Source organism: Takifugu rubripes, chromosome 18, assembly GCF_901000725.2.
Source record: "Takifugu rubripes chromosome 18, fTakRub1.2, whole genome shotgun sequence".
Taxonomy (NCBI): domain Eukaryota; kingdom Metazoa; phylum Chordata; class Actinopteri; order Tetraodontiformes; family Tetraodontidae; genus Takifugu; species Takifugu rubripes.
The window spans coordinates 606,693-625,869 of record NC_042302.1 but is presented as its reverse complement, the minus strand read 5'-3'; the positions used below and the strand labels follow the sequence as shown (position 1 = coordinate 625,869).

The 19,177-nt window shown below is 49.7% G+C and overlaps 1 protein-coding gene across 2 annotated transcripts in view; it reads left to right on the top strand.

The window, feature by feature from the left end:
- The first annotated feature begins 2,592 nt into the window (after positions 1-2,592).
- Positions 2,593-19,177, top strand: part of chst11 (carbohydrate (chondroitin 4) sulfotransferase 11) — a 29,789-nt gene continuing 13,204 nt past the window's right edge. Inside the window, exon 1 of one of the 2 annotated variants that reach the window (XM_029825584.1) lies at positions 2,593-2,866. In XM_029825584.1, the coding sequence (XP_029681444.1) occupies positions 2,764-2,866 (103 nt within the window). In that variant the 5' untranslated portion in view covers positions 2,593-2,763. Of the gene's footprint in view, positions 2,882-19,177 lie in introns of both variants that reach the window. The other variant, XM_003972611.3, reaches the window with a different exon arrangement.

Genomic DNA, 19,177 nt, shown 5'->3' with positions numbered 1-19,177 from the left:
AGTTTAGTAATAAACAAACTGTTAGGGGTCACCATACATCTACAGGAGAATAATGGGGAAAAACAGCATCGCCCGTTTCACCATGAGAAATAATTACGCAAATCATATTGCAATGTTTATATTTCAAATTTTATAAAGAAGATATCTGTTTTGTGAGCTCTCTTTCTCGACTTGTGGGTTCAGATATTTATTGCTTTCTAAGAAGAGTGTGTATGTCACATCTTTTATGATGTTCAAGATGTGCATTACCAGAAACATTACCAGAGCCCACAACCGGAGCTCACTACCAGAGCTCACAACCAGAGCTCACTACCAGAGCTCACAACCAGAGCTCACGACCAGAGCACATTACCAGGGTTCACTACCAGAGCTCACTACCAGAGCTCACAACCAGAGCTCACGACCAGAGCACATTACCAGGGTTCACTGCCAGAGCTCACTACCAGAGCTCACAACCACAGCTCACTACCAGAGCTCACAACCAGAGCTCACGACCAGAGCACATTACCAGGGTTCTCTACCATAGCTCACACCAGAGCTCACAACCAGAACTCATTACCAGAGCTCCAGAGCTCACTACCAGAGCTACTCTCTCCTCTCCTCTCCTCTCCTCTCCTCTCCTCTCCTCTCCTCTACCTCCCCTTCCCTCTTCCTCTCCTCTCCTCTTCCTCTCCTCTCCTCTCCTCTACCCCTCTCCTACCCTCTCCTCCCCTACCTGTTCTATCCTCTACCTGTCCTCCCCCTTCTCCTCTCTCTCTACCCAGCTGGCCATCAGCAGGAGGGTCCCCCTACATGAGCCTGGTCCTGCTCAAGGTTTCTTCCTGTTAAAGGGGAGTTTTTCCTTGCCACTGTTGCTTGTTTGGGGTTAGGCCCTGGGATTCTGGAAAGCGCCTTGAATCAATTTTGATTGTAAAAGACGCTATATAAATATTGATTGATTGATTGATTGAGTTTGACCCCTTGCTGGATCTCTTTCAGCAGGGCCTACCATGCTGTGTCACTGTACCATTCACAGCGTTGCTTTTCCACCTTCCTCAAATCTACTCCTCTGGTTTCCCTCAGTGTAAGAGATCCGTCTCCACCTTTCTTCTGCACTGAATGAATAGATGGCGGTGGAGGAGGAGGGGGGAAAGAGGCATCATATGCTACAGTACCAGAATCTCTTTCCCTAGTTTGTAGGATTAGAATGAAATCAGGAGGAGGAGCCAATGGAGGGGAAGGAGCTCTTCTCTTCACTTTGTGTGAAGCAGGTTCTTGAGGATGTGGAGAAGGAGGAGGAGGAGGAATTAGAAGATGGGGAGATATTAGTTTTTCTTTGTGTGCAACACCCTCTTGGGGGTGTGGAGGAGAAGGGAAGGCTGTTTGGTCTTTTGGCAATGCCAGGAAGCAGCAAAATATTTGATCAAACGTGTAGGTAGGAGACAAAAAGACAGATCAGGAGAGTATGACATGGGCTGTTACTGTACTCCATTTATGACAACCCTTCCCAAGGCCCCAAATGTGTCTATACTTTGACTATCAACATTACAGTTGCTCAGCTCCTAGTTTTAGGTTCAACTTCTAAAAATGGCATTAAAGCAGAAGCGAAAAGGAACTGCAAAAGCTAATGACGTTACCAGTGTTGTTTCTTTTGTTTCACAAAAAGGTTTCTCCAACATTGCATCATGAAAATAGATATTTCTTACAAATTAGGAGTTTAGCCACTTATTTAGCAAACAATCGATTAATAGCGTTTTTTGCTGCTTTGGAAAGTTGTGATGCTTTGGTATGTCAGCGTCGCCTTTACTTTACAAAGTCGCCTTTACAAAGCCACCAAACAACACTTCATGGCCACGTTTACCCACAATGAGCGTATCCTATTTTGTATAATAGTTTCTTTCTTTTGACTTCTGTGTGCCTCCTACGAGCACAGGTCACAATCCTAGAAACTCGGCCACAAAAACCCAAACGACTGGAACCGCTGGGGGTGCCCAAAACGTTCACGTCCGACCCTGCTTGCACCATCAGGTTAGAAGTCAAAGGTGTGCCCAGTCTTGGATCCCAGTCCTGGATCCCAGTCCGTGTCTGCTGCTGCGGTCTTTGCAGGACACATCTCAGACCCGGTTCCTGCCCTGACAGACCTGCTTGTGGATTTCAGACAGACAGACGTCAGTGGTCAAAGCAGAGCTGCCTCTGTGACCTTGTCTCGCAGGTCTTCCTATCCCTGTCCGCACCGCCTGTCTGTACACGATCCACCTCTGGACAGTGCTGGCATCCCTTTTCCACTAGATGATGCTGCAACCACGCCTGTGTCTGGACGGCGAGAAACCAGTTAAATTACGAACAAATGTTCCGGGGTGGGGTGGCGGGGAGGCAGAATGTGCGTGGATTCGATAAAGATTTAAGGTTTTTAAACTTTGACTGAGTTCAACCCAGCACCGAGGCCGGTTCCCATGTTTAGGTCACATATATCGCAGCTTCTGACCAAAACACCCCGATAGCTGCCGCGGCTCTGACAGGAAGATGACATCTACTCTATTTCCTAAATCCTTCCCCCTTTTCTGTGTGCCGATACTCGGATACAGTCGTCCAGCTGGACGCGCTCATCTGCTCCAGATAGGGGGGGGTGCCTCGGCCCTCTACCCACCCCCAGATGTCCTCGCAGTGGTACGCTCCGCTGTGGATGCGTTGGTCCCATTGACCAGCAGACAAATCCTCCTCGGTACCTCCAGAGACCCGGAGAGTCCTGCAGCGCAGCGCGTCCCCACCAAGCGAGCAGCGGCCATGAAACAGACTCTGGGTGACCTGATGAGGATGAGCCGCATTTGCCGGATGGTTTTTGCCACCTGTTTGGGATCCTTTATTCTGGTCATCTTTTATTTCCAAAGTATGTTCCAGCCAGGTAGGATCCGTCTCCCCTTCGTGTCCAGCATCGCTATGCGCCGCTCGTATCTGCGCGTTGACGCATCGACCGAGTCAGTAACGCAGCTGATGGTTGATCCCGATGGTAATCAGCCGCCTTCGCGTCAGGACCCTCCAGCTCGTCTTGTTGCGCTTTTCACGCGCTTCTCTCGGGTGGTTTGTGCGTGTTGGCTGAGGTGGCGCGGACGCTTTTGTCTCCGGGAAACGTGGTTTGCTGATGGGCATCGCGGCAAATAATCTGACTCTGATTTGCGTAGAGAGACAATGGGGATGGAACCGGACACCCCACCTTCTCGGACGGGAAGATCAAAACCGCGATTTTAGGGAAGCATTTAAGAGCGCTGGAATCTGGGACCCGCGCGTAGAAGGTTGAAAATGAGTCCCCCCCCCCCCCCCAACTGTTGCAGCGGCCCCGTTCTGCTGACCCACAGAACAACCGGATCACTGTGGTGCTTCAAAATATCCTGGCTATTTGCTTCTCCTCCTGACATCCCATCATGCATCTGTTGCCTGGGCATCCACACTGTGCACCTCCGCCGCCAGGCAACAGGGCTGCTAGGGCTACAATTCAGGTGGAGGGTAGAGGGCACACACACACACACTCCTGCTGCTGGTGCAGGAGTCATTGGTGCCTCTGGACCCGGGGTGATGATCTGACTGAGGGCTCCAAACGGTTCCTAACAAACATTAGACTCTGTCCACCTCTCCTGAGGTGCCATCCACCCCCCTGTCCACCCGTCCCTGCTGCATGGGCATCAGACGTGTGTGTGTACGTGTGGTGGCTGTTTGTGCTGGTGTCTCGACCCTGGTGATGACAGCAGAGATGAGTGCTGATACCTCAGGCTGCTGTTTGTATCTGTGGCGCTGACTTCCTTTACTTCCTGTCCACTTATCTCCTCTGCAGTCTGCTTGTCTCTGCACTCCTCCGCAGCGGTGCTGGTTTCTCCCCCTCCCGGCGACAGTGTACATCAGATAGTGTGTCTCCACGTCTCAGGCATGTTCAGCAGGCCTGAGAATCCTGGTTGGCCTCCCAATGTAAACCCCCCCCCCCCCCCAGGATCCGCAGGGTCGTGACCTCTCGTAAAAAGAGGGTGAGAGTACTTCTGGTGGGGCGGCAGCCGCGTCTTTGCCCTTGAAAGTGTTAGATAGAGCAGGTAACCATAAATTGGTGTAAAGGGCTAGAACACATTCTGTGAGTGGTCTTGGACTAAAGGGGGGCAGCAGGAGGAGCCAGATCTGGTGAACTCCTGTAGCTCTTTGTGCTCTGTTGGACGCTAGTTTCGGGCTTTTGGGAGGAGGAGAAAACTAATCTGTGAAAGCGGCTGTTGGCGTCAGAGGTGCAGCGGCGGTCGTTCATCACTGGGCCTGTTTAAAATGCTCCATGACGTCCGTCCCAGCTCCTGGCCTAGAGTATTGTCATGAGTCTCAGGCCGCGCAGGTTTCTTTCAGACTGCGGATGATGAAGCAAAGCCTCTGTGTTGGTAAGACTGCAGCCAGTGGAGCTTCCCACAGGTTCCTCGGGACCTTCTACCTCCTCTAGGCTGCCTGCCTGCGGGCATTGATCAGGCTCTCACTCTGGTGCTGTTTTTAACCGTGAAGTCCCCAGTCTTCCCATATATGCGCTTGTGCCTCTGCCTCCAGAGCCACGCAGATTTCACCCAGCTTGTTCCTCTAAAGCGCTGAGCTGATCGGTGCTTAGGTATTTGATGGTCTGGCCTCGCCGCAGGAAGCCCAGCATACAAAGACGTCAGCTTTTTCCAGCAAGAAATTAAAGTCACAAATGAGAATAGCCTTCAGGAATGTCTAAGGGTAACTCAAAATTCCTCACCCTCGCTGGGCTGTGGTGCGGTGTCACCAGCTAACCTGCTACTGGAGCGTAAAGAGTCAAATATGGGATGGAGGACAAGGGCCCGATCCAGCCCCAGCCGACCCCCCCACCCACTTACCTTCATGCTTCAGCAATAATTGGGATTCAAGGAGTGTTGTGATGTTTTTATTCGTTCTTTTAATGTGATTGTTGCTGATGATGGTAGGAAGGTCGAAGGGTAGGAGGGAGTGAAAGTTGGAAGGTGGGAGGGTAGGAAGGGAGGGAGGGAGGGTAGGAAGGGATGGAGGGAGGGTAGGAAGGTACGGGGTTGAGAGGGTAGGAAGGTAGAAGGGTAGGAGGGTAGGAAGGTAGGAGGTTGAGAGGGTAGGAAGGTAGGAGGTTAAGAAGGTGGGAGGGTAGGAAGGTAGGAATGTAAGGTAAGGTAGGAAAGGAGCCATGCTGGCTTGAATAATAGATTGTTGGAGTTGGAGAAGGTGCGTTTGTTGTCGCGGCTGGTGCTGGTGTGGGTGTGTGTGCTCGAGACTCTGGCGTCTGCTCCATGCTCTCTTGGGGGGTCAAGAACAGTCATGTTCTTGTCCTTTGGAATGTCTGCAGTCAGACGCGTCTCCTCAGGACAGCAGTTTAACTTGAAAATAATAATTTCTCATGAGACGTGAGTAGACGTGGGTGAATGTGTCCGCAGATGAGGACATCTGTCCTGTGGGACAGCCTGACGGAGTCAGAAAGTGTGAGTGTGTGTGTGTGTGTGTATGTGTGTGTGGAGAGAGACGTTTGACATCTCTGATGGCAAATCTTTTTGTCATTGGTGAAGCTTTGCTGCGTGAAAGGATTAGCATATGCTCTCTCTCTCTCTCTCTCTCTCTCTCTCTCTCTCTCTCTCTCTCTCTCTCTCTCTCTCTCTCTCTCTCTCTCTCTCTCTCTCTCTCTCTCTCTCTCTCTCTCTCTCTCTCTCTCTCTCTCTCTCTCTCTCTCTCTCTCTCTCTCTCTCTCTCACACACACACACACACACACACACACACACACACACACACACACACACACACACACACACACTCTGCAGTCTGGCTGGAAAAGTGTCATCATGTCCCCTGACAAACTCTAGCCTGTCTACAGAACAAACCACAGCTCTGACAGCGCTACACAGATGACACTTTAGTGGAACATAAACAGGTAAAAATTGTGTCACCTTCCATATTTGGTGTGTGTGTGCGTGTGTGTCCGTGTGTGTGTGAGAGAGAGACAGAGCGAGAGAAAGAGAAAAAAGAAGACCTAAACTATCTTCCACTGTGTCTTCCCTTAAATGGGATCAGTCTCAGCCGTGTGTGTCTCAACATGTGTAGCCAAACATTGTAAAATCTGTCTCAGGTTGATCATTTTGGTAGAAGCATGTTGTGATGTGTCCGCTCCTGCCCCGGGCTACGCTAGTCCAAGTTATCCGCTCCTGCCCAGGCTATGCTAATCTGATGTGTCCGCTCCTGCCTCGGGCTACTCTAGTCCAAGTTATTCGCTCCTGCCCCTGGCTACGCTAGTCTGATGTGTCCACTCCTGCCCCGGGCTACGCTAGTCCAAGTTATCCGCTCCTGCCCCGGGCTACGCTAGTCCAAGTTATCCGCTCCTGCCCCTGGCTACGCTAGTCTGATGTGTCCACTCCTGCCCCTAGCTACGCTAGTCCAAGTTATCCGCTCCTGCCCAGGCTATGCTAATCTGATGTGTCCGCTCCTGCCCCTGGCTACGCTAGTCTGATGTGTCCACTCCTGCCCCTAGCTACGCTAGTCCAAGTTATCCGCTCCTGCCCAGGCTATGCTAATCTGATGTGTCCGCTCCTGCCCCTGGCTACGCTAGTCCAAGTTATCCGCTCCTGCCCCGGGCTACGCTAGTCCAAGTTATCCGCTCCTGCCCCGGGCTACGCTAGTCCAAGTTATCCGCTCCTGCCCCGGGCTACGCTAGTCCAAGTTATCCGCTCCTGCCCTGGGCTATGCTAGTCTAATTTATCTGCTCCTGCCCCGGGCTACGCTAGTCCAAGTTATCTGCTCCTGCCCTTGATACGCTAGTCTGATGTGTCCACTCCTGCTCTAGTCCACACATTTTCTCTTGGGGGCCTCCTCAGCCAGTGTACAAATGTTGAGTCTTGCATTTGGAGGCTCCGTCACTTGTCAGCGGTGCTGTTCTGTTATTATCTGTAATTGAGGGGAGCAGCACAAGCTGCTTTCGGGCTTTTGTGCTACTGTTCAGGGACACTTTCAGCATTCCACTGATTGTTTGTGATTTAGTGCATCCTGTGGGTAAAGCAAATGGCTGACATGAGCCTCCTGTAGAGACGTTTTGATGAACGTTTTGGTGAACTTCGAGGTTAATTTAAGGCAAAAGTTCTTTTGCCTCAGTTGTTCTTCTCAATGATATGGTCCAAACAAAGCCGAGGCGTGGTTACTACGGAAGTTTCTCCTTAAAATAAACCTCAGCACACAAAGAACTGTGGAACAGCTTCCTCACATTTCTCTCACTAAACAATCCCACTGTAACGAAGCAGAAGCCTCCAAAGCCTGGTTCAGGAAGGAGCCTCGGGCCTACCACTGAACCCTAGAGGTCGGCCGCAGTTACAAACGTTTGACCTTTACACATGCTCAGTTGGATCAACCATGAAGGAACGGTAAAAACACTCTGACAGTCTCGATTGTTGAAGGAGAGAAGAAACATCTAGGGACTACAGTCTTGGTACAGGGGGCTGCTTGTGCAGGTGAAACCTCATCTTCAAGCAGTAGCAGCAGCAGCAGTAGTAACAGTAGCAGCAGCAGTAGCAGCAATACAGCAGCAGCAGTAGTCGCAGGAGCAGTAGTAGTAACAGCAGCAGCAGCAGCAGTAGCAGGAGCAGTAGTAGTAACAGCAGCAGCAGTAGCGGTAGTAGTAGCATCAGCAGCAGTAGCAGTAGCGACAGTAGTAGTAGTAGCAGCAGTAGCGGCAGTAGCAGCAGCAGTAGCAGAAACAGCGGTAGTAGTAGCAGTAGTAGAAACAGCAGTAGTAGCAGCACTAGTAGAAGTAGGAGCAGCAGTAGTAGCAGCACTAGTAGAAGTAGCAGCAGCAGTAGCAGTAGGAGCAGCAGCAGTAGCAGAAACAGCAGTAGTAGCAGCACTTGTAGCAGTAGCAGCAGCAGGAGCAGCAGCAGTGGCAGTAGGAGCAGCAGCAGTAGCAGAAACAGCAGTAGTAGCAACACTAGTAGGAGTAGCAGTAGTAGCAGCAGCAGTAGCAGAAACAGCAGCAGTAGTAGTAGTAGTAGTAGCCGCAGCAGTAGCAGTAGGAGCAGCAGCAGTAGCAGTAGTAGCAGTAGCAGTATCAGCAGTAGTAGCAGTAGCAGCAGCAGCAGTAGTGGCAGTAGTACTAGTAGTAGCAGTAGCGGCAGTAGCAGTAGCAGAAACAGCAGTAGTAGAAGTAGTAGCAGCAGTAGCAGCAGCACTAGTAGCAGTAGCAGCAGCACTAGTAGCAGTAGCAGCAGTAGTAGCAGCAGCAGTAGCGGCAGTAGTAGTAGCAGTAGCAGAAACAGCAGTAGTAGAAGTAGTAGCAGCAGTAGCAGCAACACTAGTAGCAGTAGCAGCAGGAGTAACAGCAGCAGCAGTAGTAACAGCAGCAGCAGTAGCAGCAGTAACAGCAGCAGCAGTAGTAGCAGCAACAGTAGTAGCAGAAGCAGTAACAGAATAGCAGCAGTAGTAGCAGCAGTATCATCAGTAACAGCAGCAGCAGAAACAGCAGTAGCAGTAGGAGGAGCAGCAGCAGTAACAGAAGTAGCAGCAGCAGTAGCAGCAGCAGTAGTAGAAGCAGCAGCAGCAGCAGTAGCAGCAGCAGAGCAACACTGGTGGCCACATTTGGGCATGAATAAGAGGAGAGCGGAGATTCTTCAGTCGTGACTGAGCAGCTTTCAGAGGGGAGCCTCCGGTTGGTGTGAAGGGACCCAGGGGGAGTCTGCATGAGTGTGCATGAGGGTGCATGAATGTGGCACATCTGAGAGGGCAGGCAGGAATCCCAAAATGGGACCAACTGGCCTCCAGGGGATAAACCAGTGGGCACGTGTGTGACTAGAAGCCAGACGTGATCCAAGACAGATGTGGTGCAGACGTTTGCTGTGACTCATCATCTGTATTCACGTCACCCGAGAAGAAAGCTGACGCAGCAGGAGAAGCAGCGTCACTCTTCCTAACGAGGGTGATGGTCACCAGTCTGTGACTGGGCGCTGGCTAGCGACCCACATGCTTGTGCCTGGCTTTGTTTGTTCGAGTGTGTGGAAGGAAACCGGAGCACCTTGGGAATGCTGGAGAACCTGCAGACTCAGCAGGTTCCTGCTGCGAGCCGCCTCATGCTAATCTCACCTGAAAGCATGAAACTCTTCAGTCCTTAAAGCATCTGGGAGCTACTCAGAGCTGCTGGGAGTTACTGGGAGCTGCTGGGAGATGCTGGGAGCTACTGGGAGGGGGACCATCTAGGCTCCAGCAACAACAACCAGCCAAAGAAGAGAGACTGTCAATCAATCCGTGAACAAGCAGCTGCTCCATCTGAGGACTGGAGCCGCTGCCATGGAAACGGGCCGGCCGGATCTGGTTGCTCTTCTCTTTCTTATGGTTTCGATTTCTCTTTTTGCTCAACCTTCTTTCTCACTGTGAGTTTCCAAAAGTTACAGAAGTAAAATGCAGAAGTGTTGAGTGTCAGTGAGATCAAAGGAAAAACTGAAGACGAGGGAATGCAGCTTTCTGTTGGTGACCAGAAGGTTGAGACAGAGCTTTGGGAACCTTTGATGGAACCACTTCTGTTAGATCACAGGATCAGTCCCTGTCTCTCATCTGTCTGTCTCTTTCCATCCGTCTGTCTGTCTGCAGCCTGGACACACTGGACAGAAGCCTGAAGCAGGAAGGGAGGATAAAGAGGGATAAAAAAAAGGATAATTGAGGGAAAAGGAGGCCGTTTTGGCTGCAGAGCAGAACCCAGAGCAATCACTCCAGGATGTCCCACTTGTCCAGAGGAGGTTTAGCATCGTCTGCGTCACTGGTTGGCTCTCCGAAGGCTCAGAACCACCAGGTCTGCACCTCTACCATTGCTACCAGCAGCTAATAAACCTTAGCAGCCTTAGCATAAAGTGGAGCTATTTCACTTGGTTCCACACAAGCGTAGAGTCATTGGCTGTTTCCGAAACCACACACTCGTTCCCTATTCACTACTCACTACATGGGGGACATGGATTGAGTGAACTACGTAGTGCACTCAATTTAAAGTTATTATTTGGACAACGGCGTCATTTACGGCGCACGTAAAGTGAAGTCATGGTGTCGCATAATAATTATGAACCGGTCGCCGGGAAAAGTGGCCAGGTCCATTTAATTATTTTAACCCATCAAAATTACATTCAGTAATATATATTTTACCCTATAATTAACTTTATATAATAAAATGAAATGTTAATGTCAATTATAATACAATAATACTTACTTATTACCTAAAATAATTAGTGTCCCTTGACATTTTCAAGCCAAGACATGATGGCACATTCTCAAGTCATATTCCGCTGTAGTGAAAACATTTAATAAAGCATTTTTTTCATCAAAAAATGGATCAGAGCTACTTTTCATCTTTGTAAATATTGTTTTACTAAGATTCTGTCGCCTGGGGAGGAACAGACGATTCCGAAGAACAATTTTAAGTGAGGGGCGGGGGATCAGTGAAGATTGATTGATTTGTTTTTGTTTTTTTACACATTTATGTTGTAATATTTTAAGTTGATCATATTGGACCCCTATTGAAAAAGAATTCTTATTTCCAAAAATTTCATATATCAAACCGCACAGTAGAAATTACATTAAAAATGTATCCTGTCATTATCACGTGATACCGTAAAGGCTGATGGGATACATTTTCCGAGTTAGGGTGCTCGCTCGTACACTACTTTTCGCATTGCATTGTGGGATACATTGAGTGCACTACATAGGGTACAGCGATACTCACTAACATTTCGGACACTATTTCAAAATGGCGTCCACACTATTGAGTGCACTATGTAGGGTATAGGGGGTGGTTTTCATTGATGCTCTACACAGCTGCTTCCTGGTTCCTGTCTTTGCTGCACACATGGACGTGACCCGTCCAGGATGCTGAGGATTCGGGGGTTTCAGGCGACACCGAGTTAAATCGCTGCAAACATGAGAACATACATGAAAAGTGTGGAAACTCCATAGGAAGGGAAACACTGGGGCATTTATTGGCAAAGATGTCATTTTGGGAGGTGCAGGAGTGAGAAAACAGAAGTGAGGAGAGGTTTTCAGGCACGGCTTGCTTGGCCTTGCAGGCCAAGGTCAAAGGTCACTGGCGGGGCAGGTAGGCTGGGGATTCTATACATCTCTTTATGGTTGTGAGGGGCGGGGCTCTGATGCTGAGTGGGTGCAGGAGTCCATGTCCAGGATGCAGCTCGCTCAGAACCTCTAACCCTTAATGGTTGGACCTTTGGAAGGATGTCAGCTGGCACCACAGTGACATAACAGTGTTGGGGGGAGCTCGGTTGTTGCCCCAGTCATGGGGTATCCAGCTCCTGCGGGGTGGGGGAAGGGGCTGATTCCTCCTACATGTTCTCACTTTTTCATCTTGTCTTCTCTCTTGTGGTTCTCCTGTGGATCTGTTGTGCCCCAGAGACCCTCAGAGTAATTTGTCACTGTCCACATGGGACCCGTCTGTTTAGCTGGTGTGTGTGTGTGTGTGTGTGTGTGTGTGTGTGTGTGTGTGTGTGTGTGTGTGTGGAGAGTACGTGCAGCCAACTGGTCTTCAACACCAGTGATGCTGGGATTCTGGTGTGGTTCCTGTTAGCTGCTGCCGGTGAAGCTACGGGATGAAAAGGTAAACAGAGAGAACACATAAGAGGGAGGAAAACAAATGCAGGGAATTTTAACACTTTCACCCCACAATGAGCTTGTTATTGAGGCAGGAGGGTTGCCATGGTGATGGAAATGGAGGCAGCTGGTTGGCTGGGGAATGCCAAACATGGTGAAGCAGCACAAGTGTGACTTCTAGCAGTGACAGTGGGCGGAGGAGCCACTTTTCCTCTTTTAGCTACCGCGTGACCACAATGCAGGCTGAGTCCATCCGAGACCTGACACCAGGGGTGCTCACGCTTCCAGCATGCAAGCCACTTATTAAATGACCAAGTCAAGTAATTCCGTTATATTTATCTAGAAATATATTGAGGATTCTTACAATTTGTGTTGATGTATGTTGCATAACTGCAGATGTTGCTCAACACAACATAATTAACTGTACAGTTTTTGCCATTGTGAAAAACTACTGGGACTTTACTGGACCTTTTTTCTTCTCTTTTTAAGACATTACACCTTCTATCCAGAAGGCTTCTTCAATTCTGAACTTGCTGGGCTTAAAAATCTAGCCCTTGTGGATGGGTGGTCACCTGAGAGTCGTTAGCAGGGTCGTTGGTCGGGTCGTTCACCTAGTTTCAGTTGGTGTGTCTCCCTTTGTCTGCTGGCTCACATGGTGGTAAGTCACCAGGTCTCCTGGAATGGTGTGAACGTTTGGTTTGTTGTTGGAAGGAGTGGAGGACTGCATTGTATGTGGGTGATAGGAAGTGCCTTAGCCCACCACCTCTGTTTAAGGATGGTTTTTCCAATTTGACATGGATGGCTTCCTTCACACCCCTCTCAAACCAGCGGTCTTCTCTGGCCAGTACCCGTACTTGGCTGTCCTCAAAGGAGTGCCCACGCTCCTATAGATGTAAGTGGACTGCTGAGTCCTGACCTGAAGAGGTGGCACGTCTGTGTTGTGCCATTCTTCTCTGGAGAGGTTCTTTGGTTTCACCAATGTACAGCTCCTTGCATTCCTCCTGGCACTGTATAGCATAAACAACATTGCATTGTTTATGTCTTGGTGTCTTGTCCTTCAGGTGTACCAGCTTCTGTCTGAGAGTGTTGCTAGTTAGCATGCTAATGGTCCACAAGGGCTATATTTTCAAGATCTGTCCCCAGTGAGTTCAGAAGAAGCCTTCTGGATAGAAGGCAAAACGTCTTCAAAAGAGAAGATAAACGATCCAGTTGACACAAAAAGACAGTTTCAGACAGTCTGAAAATGCTGCTCCACATTTCCCTTTTTTGGTATTGCTATGGCATGGATCTCTCTGCATCCTCTTTTGTCTTTTCCTTCTGAATGATGAATCTGGATGCTTATTTTCTGACTCTCTGCTGACTTCCTGTCCGCCCTTTTGCCGGCTCACAACTCTGGTCAGCTCTACGTCCCGCTGACATCACTACGATGTTGCTTCATCTGGTCCAGCAGCTCCATGATGCAGCTATTACTCCTATTTTAGGAGGACTTGCACTCCACAAAAATACACAGGCTGTAATTTAGCAGCGCGTAAGTGCAGCGTTGAAGGAAGAAGCAGCATTGAAGGTGCTGAGAGACACCACACACATCCAAAATCAAGCAGTGGGCTCTCAGAGGAATGCTGGACCTCGACTTCCTGTTACTTTGGGCTCTTTCTAACACCCTGACTCATCAAAAGTTATGTCTGCTTGTGTGGAAACCTGCTAAGTTATGCTAGGCTTTACCCTAATCCATACTGGACAGTCTGTTCCTGATTACTGGTGAAAGTGAAAAGGAAGCCAACGATGGTGAGCATCCCGGACATGTAAGGAGAGCTGCATATGTCCAAATACGAGACGAAATGGACGTTAGTGCACATTGTTGGGATGGGAAGAGCCTGAAAATGAGCAGCTGCGCTCCTGAAAGACCAGTCTGCTTGTCTTTTTAAGGCTTTGCTGCATCACATCTGCATCACTCCTGACAACAGGGTGGTGTAGCGCCGGCGGTCAGATAAATGCTAACCTCCTTTAAATTACTCACCGTGGACAGTTGGAAGACACTATAGATGGAGAGCAGCCGCCCAAACAAGCAAACGCCGACAGCCTGGAAGAAATCTGCACTCACTGTAATTTCATTTTTAGATCCGTAGCCACTTGGGCAGGCTGCAGTGAGGCTTTCCCCACATAAACACACACATAAACAGGCAGAAGCACGTGCACGCACACCCTACCACTCCCTGCTGATGAGAGCTTTTATAATTAAAGCCCTCTGAAGGCCCAACTTGTTCTCAGTTCAAAGCCACCCAGACGTAATTGGAGGACTAGCGTAGCCGCAGCGCTACCGCAGAGCTGCTGTCTCATCTCTCTCCAATCAATCTCTTTTGGTGTGTTTGCTCCTTCTCTTTTCTAACCTAATGTGTATTTATGCTCATCTAATAAATAGTGATGGAGGGAATAAATACCCAGTTAGAACGGGCAAAGTTAAAGGCTCTGAGCTGGGCTCTTGGCAGAGACTATTTAAGTGCCCTCTAACCTTTTTATGATGGAAATCCTGCTTCTCATGGTGCAGATGTGTGAAGGAAGAGGCCACAACTGCTTCCACTCCCTGCATCTGTTGGTCGTCTTCCTTCCTGTGCCAGTTTCTCCTCTGGAAACTTCAGCTTTAACTCTTTCTGGGGGTTCCTCTAACCCCTCTAGTCCAGCCAGAAACCACTCCAGGACAGGAGCCACCTCTAATCTGTGTTTCTCTGTTTTATACCTTGACCTCTTCCTTCACCGGTGGAAGTAGATCTGTTGCTGCTAGCCATCTGATAAACTGGGACAAGTAGGAAGACCCAGCACCATTAGCACCTTTAGAACCTGAACCTTTAGCGGAGGCTCAGCGGAGGCTGTGGACACACTGCCGCTGCTGAGGTCTAGTGAACCGATTCATCCTCAGGACAAAGGTCAGCGGGACGCCAGAGCCTGAGCTGCCCGGATTAGATCTGGTTCTCTGTCCCTTCAGTTGTCTCTCCTCCGCTGCCGTCCAACAGACTTGTGGGCTCTTCTCTCTGGATCAGGCATGTCCAAACCCAGTCCGCGAGTGCCACAATCCAGCCGGGTTTTCTATCCCACTGAATGCATTTTCAGCCTGGTAGGACAGAAAACCCGGCTGGATTGTGGCCCTCGAGGACTGGGTTTGGACACGCCTGCTCTGGATTGTCCACGTCCAAGCGCGTTCTCTCTGTATTTAGTCCCTGAGGCCAGCTGGGGCTGATCTGACTCCCTCTAAAGCCCTCATCTACAGGAGAGATGATAAATGTTCTGCGCCATTTCATTTTGGGCAAAAGGGGTGAATGAAGAGGAGAAATAAGAGAAATGCAGAACAAATGAGCTCCTAAACACCTTCCATCTAGCTCCTTTTACCCGGCAGAGGAACAAGCTGCTGTTAAGGAGGACCGACGGATCGACATCTGCCAGGACAGAGTTAGTGCGGCGTTGGGGTGGGGGGGAGCAGGAGTCAGCTCTGCAGCTCCAGGGGGCTACCGAGCAAGAATAGGTGCAATGGCCGTACAGGATGCATATATCTCCGTTTCTGACAGGACAACTAGGCTCTGTTTTTAGTACAGCAAATCCAACACCTGTCCAGGGTCAGAGGGAGTTAGGGGGGCAACAAGTCTAGTCTGCTCTGATCTGGTCTAGTCTGCTCTGGTTTGGTCTAGTCCGCTCCGGTCTGGTCCACTCTGGTCTGGGCTGATGCTGTGTGTATTCTGACACCTTTCTAACAGAACCAGCATTAACTTATTCAGCCGTTTGAGCTCCAGCAGCTCTGTCGGGTCACCTGCCTTCACTCCACACATGCATCACTGGGTCTCAGCCACCAGCTCACATTTCTCTCAACTGCTCTTAACTTGACCATGAGAATTATGTTCCATGTGCAGTTCTGCTCGCTCAGCTTTGCTAGTTCAGACTGACTGGGACTGTTGGTGGTGTCCAAACCCAATCAGGTGATATTCAAGACACATTAAGGTGGATTAATATGATCTGAGCAGGATTGGTTAAAACCAGGTAGCATTACCTGGTGAAGGCATGCAAAGATCATTTTGTGACCCTCCTGCCAACCATCTCAGTTCGGCTGTCAGAAGACAAGACCTGACCTAGTCTGTCCATGTGGACCCCAGAGAAGCTTATGAAGCATGAGGACTGGTCCAAACCTTCCATCTGCCATTAAAAATGAGCGGCTGCCCCACATTAATGGCACCCCGTCGAGGCTTTTACAGGCTCACACCATGTTGGGCTCCAGCGTCAGCAGAGTCCAACCACACACTTTACCAGCAGCTTTTAATCAAACCCAGCTGAAGTTCTGCTGTTAGATGTTCTTTCAGAGGTGGTACACCTTGTTTCAGATGAAGCACTTCCAGTTCTTTTGGGTTCTGGAAACTCTTGTTGATGCCTGCAGCCCTACAGGCAGACTGGCCTGGAACTGTTCTGGGGCTGGTCTGGAACTGTTCTGGGACTGTTCTGTAATTGTTCTGGGGCTGGCCTGGAACTGTTCTGGAACTGTTCTGGGACTGGTCTGGAACTGTTCTGGGACTGTTCTGTAATTGTTCTGGGGCTGGTCTGGAACTATTCTGGAACTGTTCTGGGACTGTTCTGTAATTGTTCTGGGACTGGTCTGGAACTGTACTGGAACTGGTCTGGAACTCTTTTGGGACTGTTCTGTAATTGTTCTGGGGCTGGTCTGGAACTATTCTGGAACTGTTCTGGGACTGTTCTGTAATTGTTCTGGAACTGGTCTGGAACTCTTTTGGGACTGTTCTGTAATTGTTCTGGGGCTGGTCTGGAACTATTCTGGAACTGTTCTGGGACTGTTCTGTAATTGTTCTGGGACTGTTCTGGAACTGGTCTGGAACTCTTTTGGGACTGTTCTGAGACTGGTCTGGAACTGTTCTGTGATCCCAAGCACATCAGGAGATGCAGCACCAGGGATGCGGCACCTCTCTCCTGGGTGCATGTCACCAACACAGCAGCACTCCTCTCTGAGATGCACATCAGCATTTTTCATCCTGAGCTGACTGGAAGCAGCAGGGTAACATTAATAAAACATGGGTCCTGGTTCTGGCTATCATCCCACCTTACTGACTGGCCTGACTGGAAGGTTCTGCTCACAACTGCCAACAGTTGGAACCCGTGTGGAACTATTCAGAACCAGTCAGAACCGTTTCTGGTCAGCGTATTTGCAGTAGCAGGATTTTAATACTGATAAAGTGGTTTGAAAAAGGTTTTTTTTCCCCCTCTGCATGTTTTTGCGGCTGTTGCGCTGTAAATTTCTCCATTGTGGGACAAATAAAGGAATCTGATCTGGACCCTTTGGTTGTTCTTGGAGCAACTGGTGCTTATCCAGAGGCCATCAAAGGTCCAGATGTTGGTGGTGCTGCTCATTGTTGGATGTCTTTTGTTTGCCACAACAGAGAGGGCAGAACTGTCGGGGAGTCAGTGTTCAGCATCTGTCCCACAGCAGATGTTTCTCTTCTTCCTGGTTCCCACCATCTGCCGCTGCCTCAGAACTGTTCGCCCTCTGAGACTCGGAGCCCTTCCTGATCAGCTTTACTCATCCACGCAGAAGCAGGGAGGGATGGAGCTCTAGTGCTTCAACACGTCTGTGTTCCCAGAGAAGCTCCTGCATGAGCAGAACATTTCACCAAATTCTGCACACTCAGCACTTTTCTTTGGTGCAGATTCACACTTTCATATTAGGCTCCCGAGAGAAGAATTGGACCAGTTTGTATCTCTGGTTTAAGCTGCTCACAGAATACTGGGATCAGAAGGATCAGGCTGGGACTGGTCTGGGATGACTTTGGGATCATGGGAGACCAGACAACAAGGTCCCATTAGAGTTTGAGTGCTGGGGCTATCGCGCGTCGCCCTCATGAACTTTACTAGCTGCTGATGAAGCTGATGTCTGAGAGATCTTTTGTGGTGAGCATCAGTTTTTGAACCAGTTTGAGTGACTGGTTGACCAGTGACAGATGATTCTTTTTAACGGGTCCTCATAACCTGGATTGAAAGCGTCTCACCACCGCAGTTTCACATTCCTGCAGGTGCAACCATCTTGGTCGCTGATGAGCACAGATCCTGTAGCTGTTTCCTTTAGCTACATTAGCATGGATCTCAGCACTCCTCCCCCCTCCCCCCCCCTTCCTTTATTGGAGAGAGTGGCTTTGCTGGGAATGTCTGATTTTTTGCTGTAATGGGGGGATTTTGGTGTCTCAAAGCCTCTTAAATGCTTTTTCAGATGCTTTTCCACAAGAGGAAATTGATTTTTGTGGTGCCAAGAAACTGGGGCAATTTGAAGAGGACTGAATGTTGGCACAAGATTTGGTGGCAAAAGCCAAATTGCCTTCGCTGCCTGCTGAGGCGCGCGTGCCTTTCAAAGCCTCCGCCTGTGTTTCAGCTCCAGATTAAACATAATCTCTGTTAGACCTCCAGCAGCAGCAGCAGCAGCATCACAACACACACTGAGGAAGGAGGAGTTGAGGAATGGGCTTGCAGGCCACCACAGACCTGCCTCCTCCTCCTTCCCTCTGTCTCTTCATCCACCTCAGACGGAACTGAAAGTCCTTTACAAGAGCAGCACCAGACAGGAAACATTGGTCGCTGTGTGGTTGCCCTGGCAACAAGCTTCTGCTCAACACCCCTTTTGCAAGGAAAAGTTTGGAGGTGGAGATCTTGAAGTCAGGGTTGACTTTTAGCATTGAGTTCCAGGATGTTGGCTGACTCATGGCTGCAAAACCAGCACAGACTCGCCTTCCCAGAGACCTGAGCCACATCTCTGACTCATGGCCATCTGAACGGGGTTTCCAGGCCCCAGGAGCCCCCAGCCAGGACATAAGATGGTCTGTGTGTGTGTGTGTGTGTGTGTGTGTGTGTGTGTGTGTGTGTGTGTGTGTGTGTGTGTGTGTGTGTGTGTGTGTGTGTGTGTGCGTGTGATTCCATGCCCTCTCATCTCATTCTTTAATCTGACCCAAGTCACCTCATTCAGCAGCAGCTCTGGAGGATTTAGCAACCGGTGGTTGCGTCTCTGCTGCCTGGGTGGTGGACCCCCCCACCCACACACACACACTCACACACACCTGGGCCAGTAGATAAAGTGCCATCAACCAAAGTCACAGCCAGTGTCTTTGGCTCTAACCTGTGTCTTGGTAACAGAGAGGATCTATTTTTAGCACCAGGTCTCCCAGTGGAAATCAGCAAAGCTCTGCAGCAGCTTCACATATGTGGAAACATCAGTGAGCTCCCCAAAGAGCCGAGCATCTGAAAGAGGCTCCCATTCATTCAGCAGTCACCTGATTGCTTCAAGATCAAGAACAGGAAATGAGCAGAACTCATTTCTGCTGCGATTCTGTGATGTCCAGGAAGGAACTCCAAGAAACCTTGAGGTGGTGGTGAATAACACCTCTGGACTCAACTGGGCTAGTGGACCAGACCTGCTTAAGGTTATGAGTGATCAACTCTCGGTGGGTTTTTGAGACCCAGGAAAGCTCCAGGGAGCTGACAGGGGACCCTTCTGGCCCCGGGCTGAGCTCCACTCACTCCTGCTGCCGTTGAAGTGATGAGGCCTCTTTTAAAACCCCTCTG